Below are 3,990 nucleotides of genomic sequence, written 5' to 3'. Positions count from 1 at the left end.
CCTCTGCTGCTGCAGCAGCTGCTGCGCTCGTCGGGGGAGCCGGCGGCGCTGCTGCAGACCCAGCAGCAGCAGCAACAGCAGCAGCAGCAGCAGCAAGCCTTCCAGCAGCCGCTGCAGCAGCAGCAGCAGGGGCAGCCCATGCTGCAAGCAGGAGCCCTTGGCCTCATAATGCAGCAGCTAGCGCAGCGGCATGTGGGGGCAGAAATGGGCCTTATGTTTAACTTGCCTCTGGCGCAGCAGCTCCAGCACTTGCACCAGACGCAGCAGCAGCTGCAGCAGCAGCTGCTGCAGCAGCAGCAGCCGCAGAACAACCACCATCGGCAGCAGCAGCTGCAGCTTCAGCAGCTTCAAATGCAACAGAAGTTGCAGCAAAACCACCAGCAGCTGCTGCAGCAACTGCAGCAGCAGCCGCAGCAGCACCAGCAACTGCTGCATCAGCTGGAGCAGCAGCAGCAGCAGCAGCAGCTGCTCGTTCAGCAACAGCAGCTGCTGCAGCATCAAAGAGGCGGCAGAGGCCGGGGAGGAGGCAGCAGAGGCAGCAGCACTAGCAGCAACAGACCGAAGAGGAAGTCTCCTGCAACAGACGCCTGGCCTGCAGCAGCAACATCTGCTGCAGCGCCTGCCCCAGTGGGAGCTCCTCTGCAGCCGCAGGGCGTTCCGCCGCACCTGCTGCTGCAGCAGCAGCAGCAGCAGCAGCCGCAGCAGCAGCAGCAGCAAGGCCCCCCGGGTCCATCTGCTTCGGACAGGGAGCAGCCTATGCCTCCTGTGCAGCTCTAATTAAGTAAAGCTGCTTCTCTTAGCTTGAGTCCGCAAAGGCTAACTAGACGGCTGTGAGGGCAGCAGCAGCAGCAGAAGTGGCAGCAGCAGCAGCAGCTGCGGCTGCTGCTGCATGTGTTAAGCAACGCAACTCTGATTTATTTCCTTCTTTTCACTCACTTTTCCGAGCAACGCCTCGACAGCCATTAGATTCATTTCCCCCAGCACAGCTGGCTAGCTATCTGGCTAGCTAGCTAGCTAACTAGATAGCTAGCTAGAGAGCTAGCTAGCTAGATGGCTAGATAACTAGATAACTAGCTAGATAGCTAGCTACCTAGCTAGGTAGGAAGATATCTGGCCAACTAGAAAGCTAGCTAGCTAGCTAGGTAGATAGCTAGCTAGCCACTTAGCTAGCTAGGTAGATTTATACCTTGATAGAAAGCTAGCCAGCTAGCTAGCCAGCTAGCTTTGCAGTTGTTCTGAACTTTGGCAGGGCTTTAGCCTACAGCAACTCCCAAGGCAGCACAAATGATGCTAAGAGAGAAGCTGCTGCGGCCTTGAGGCTGCCGTTGGGAGCAGCAGCAAAATGTGAATAGAGCAGCAGCAAAGGGAGTTCATAGTTAAGCGGGGGTGTTATAGATGCACTTGGTTGGCTGCAGATTACAAGAGTTTTTGCTTTTGGAGAAGAAGAAAGAAATGCAATTAGTTATATTTACCTTTTATTTATTTTTTAGAGGCATATATCGAGTGCTGCGCCGCAGCCAGCACTTTAAGGCGATATTTTTGCTGCTGCTGCTGCTGCAGCTGCTGCTGCTGCAGCAGCAAAAGCCACACCGGCAGCAGACGCTTTCCTTTTGCTGCAGTTTGGGCTTTTCTTCTTTCAGGGCTGAGTGGCAGCAACACGGTGTCTGTGGGTGTCTTCCGAATTGTTTATTAGCAGCAGAACTTCTGGAAAACTGCAGCAGCAGCAGCAGCGCTGAAGAACAAGCGTTACTTGAATTGGGTCTTAGCCGGATTTCAAGAAATATAGAAAGCAGCAAAACCACAAGTCTGCTGCCAGCCAAAGGCCCCCAAACTTGAAGTGTGGGGCCCCAGTGCAGTTTGCTGCGGGCTGGGGGGTTAATTGAAGAAGAAATGTTTGAAATAAAAGTAAATTGAAACACTTTTTGATGCATTTCAGCAGTCCCAGCAGCTCCTGCTGCTCGCTGAGGCCTTTGGCCACCTCTGTGCAAACTGGCTATTTCTAAGTGCGTCGAGGCTGTCTTTGCTGCTTCGAACTGCCCCTTAAAGTACCTTCAACCCCCACAACTGCTGCTGCTGCTGCTGCTGCTGCTGGCTGCGCAGCTACACAGCAACAGCTGCCGCTGCAGCAGCAGGATCAACGTGCGAAGATCCGGCCCCAACGGAGCTTCAACTGCAGCACAGAAGAGCTCAAATCCCTTTTATGAATACCTGGGACTTCTATTTGGCATTTTTTCTAAACTATTTCTTCGAAAGTGGCAGCAAAGATGCCAGGTGGCTGCTAAGAAGCCACGGGCACTTGGGGCTGGTAGCTTTGCTGCACTCAGCAGCAGAACAGCTTCCTGCTGCTCTTTTTAAGGCTGCAGGCCGCAGCAAAAAGCGTGTGAAAGAGTGCAGCAGTGCAGCAAGATGGAGCCGCGGCGTTGCTACAGATCAGGTAAGGATTGAATTTGCTGCAGCACGGGATTCCTAAGTCCTGCTGCGCTGCTGCAGGGCTACGGCTGCAGCGCTGCTGCTTCCTGGCCCGTTTTCCGGGCCTTGGAGTGGCAGCAGCTCTCGCTGCAGCAGGCGGGCTCGAGCTGCTGCAGTGTCTTACAGGCGCTGCAGCAAACGGTGTCTAGAGCTGGCGACGCAGCTTCTATCTTCCTTTTCGCAGGGCCTGCGCCCACAGGCCGGCGCGGAGATCTTTGAAAAGTATTTTAAAAGAGAAAACTCCGTTTTTTGCGGCGGTTTCTGCTGCTGCAGCATCTGCTGCTGCGCAGCAAACCGCGAGGGTGCCAAGTGCTCAGCAGAGTCTTTCGCCTCCCCCGCAACGTCTGCAGACGCAGATGCTCGTGAGTTTCCAAAAGCTTTTTATTTGCGTTTAATTTCAAGTTGGAAACTGCGGGAAAGCGTAGGGCTGGCCGCAGCGGTGTCTAGTGTTCGATTGTACAAGAAAACCGGCTGCGGCGCAGCAAGCCGCAGCTGCAGTAGTCGGGCTAGCCCGCCCTCCCCAAGCCCCCGAAATACCCTTTTTAACTTTATGTCTTGCGCAAAAAAAGGATCCCAGGGCTGCAGCGGGGGCACTGAACTCTTGGCGTCTGCTGTTGCTGCGGTGGCGGCTGCTCCTGCAAGATCGGGCGCGGCAGGCGCTCCCCGTCCTCGTCTTTCGCGGATCAGACTGCCCTTTGTCTGAGTGTAGAACAAATAAATAAGCTTTATAGAAGCCTGGAAGAGGTTTGAAAAAGGAAGCTGCAGCAGAAGGCGCGCTGGGCAGGGAGGGTTGCTTCGCTTCGGCGCTCCCGCAGCGTCTTGGGCTTGGAGGGTCCGTTTGAAGTCATTTTTCGGCGATTTCGCGTGTGTTTGGCGCTGCTGAGCTTGCAAAAGTCGAAAAGCCTGCATTTGAATGGTGCTATGAGCTGCTGAAGGCCCCAATAATGCGTTTCTTGCCCCTCCCCACCTGCTCCGTTGCATGGCTCGCAGCAGTCGCACTGGCCGCAGTGCCCGCAGCGGCCAACAGCCCCGCTGCTTCGCTCTGGGAAGCTGTAGAGACGGAGTCCGAGGCTGGCTCCCCCACTTCAGTGGACCAATGGACCAGTGAGGAGCCCCGGGACCCGGAGCCGGAGTCCCAGCGCGCCTACGACTCCGCAGCCTTGCCAATCCCCAGGACCACTGGCCCAATCCGCGGCCTCTACTTGACCCCGGGGGCCCCGAGGGCCCCGGCGGCGCGGGGGGCCCCAGGGGCCCCAGGGGCCCCTGGGGCCGCGGGGGCCGCGGGGGCCCCCGGGGCCCTTTCTCCCTCCATACCCACTGAGGCGCTGCAGCAAAAGGGCCCCTCCCGTGGCTTGCGGGCCTCCCCGGGGGCCCCCCGGCCCCGCGGGGGGCCCCTGGGGGCCCCCGGCGTTTTGGCTCTGTTCTTATTTGCTGTTTTGGGTCTTGTGGCTGCGCGTTCTGTGCGGCTTCCGGGGCGCATGCGGCCCGCGCTGGAGTTGCTGCCTGCTGCTGCTGCTGCGC

At 57.5% G+C, this 3,990-nt stretch overlaps 2 protein-coding genes across 2 annotated transcripts in view; both read left to right on the top strand.

The window, feature by feature from the left end:
• The window catches only part of ETH_00002140 (uncharacterized protein), a gene marked incomplete at both ends in the record, with an annotated part of 2,767 nt that extends 1,990 nt beyond the window's left edge, over nt 1-777 (top strand). The window contains one exon of the mRNA XM_013372978.1: nt 16-777. Coding sequence (XP_013228432.1) covers nt 16-777 — 762 coding nt within the window. The remainder of the gene's footprint in view (nt 1-15) is intronic.
• Nucleotides 778-3,413: 2,636 nt separating this feature from the next.
• Nucleotides 3,414-3,990, top strand: part of ETH_00002135 (uncharacterized protein) — a gene marked incomplete at both ends in the record, with an annotated part of 1,631 nt that continues 1,054 nt past the window's right edge. The window contains one exon of the mRNA XM_013372977.1: nt 3,414-3,990. Coding sequence (XP_013228431.1) covers nt 3,414-3,990 — 577 coding nt within the window.

The sequence above is a fragment of the Eimeria tenella genome, genomic scaffold (assembly GCF_000499545.2).
Source record: "Eimeria tenella Houghton genomic scaffold, Eth_scaff115, whole genome shotgun sequence".
NCBI classification, from domain to species: Eukaryota; Apicomplexa; class Conoidasida; order Eucoccidiorida; family Eimeriidae; genus Eimeria; species Eimeria tenella.
The sequence above is the reverse complement of the archived record's forward strand: the minus strand, read 5'-3'. Positions and strand labels throughout refer to the sequence as shown.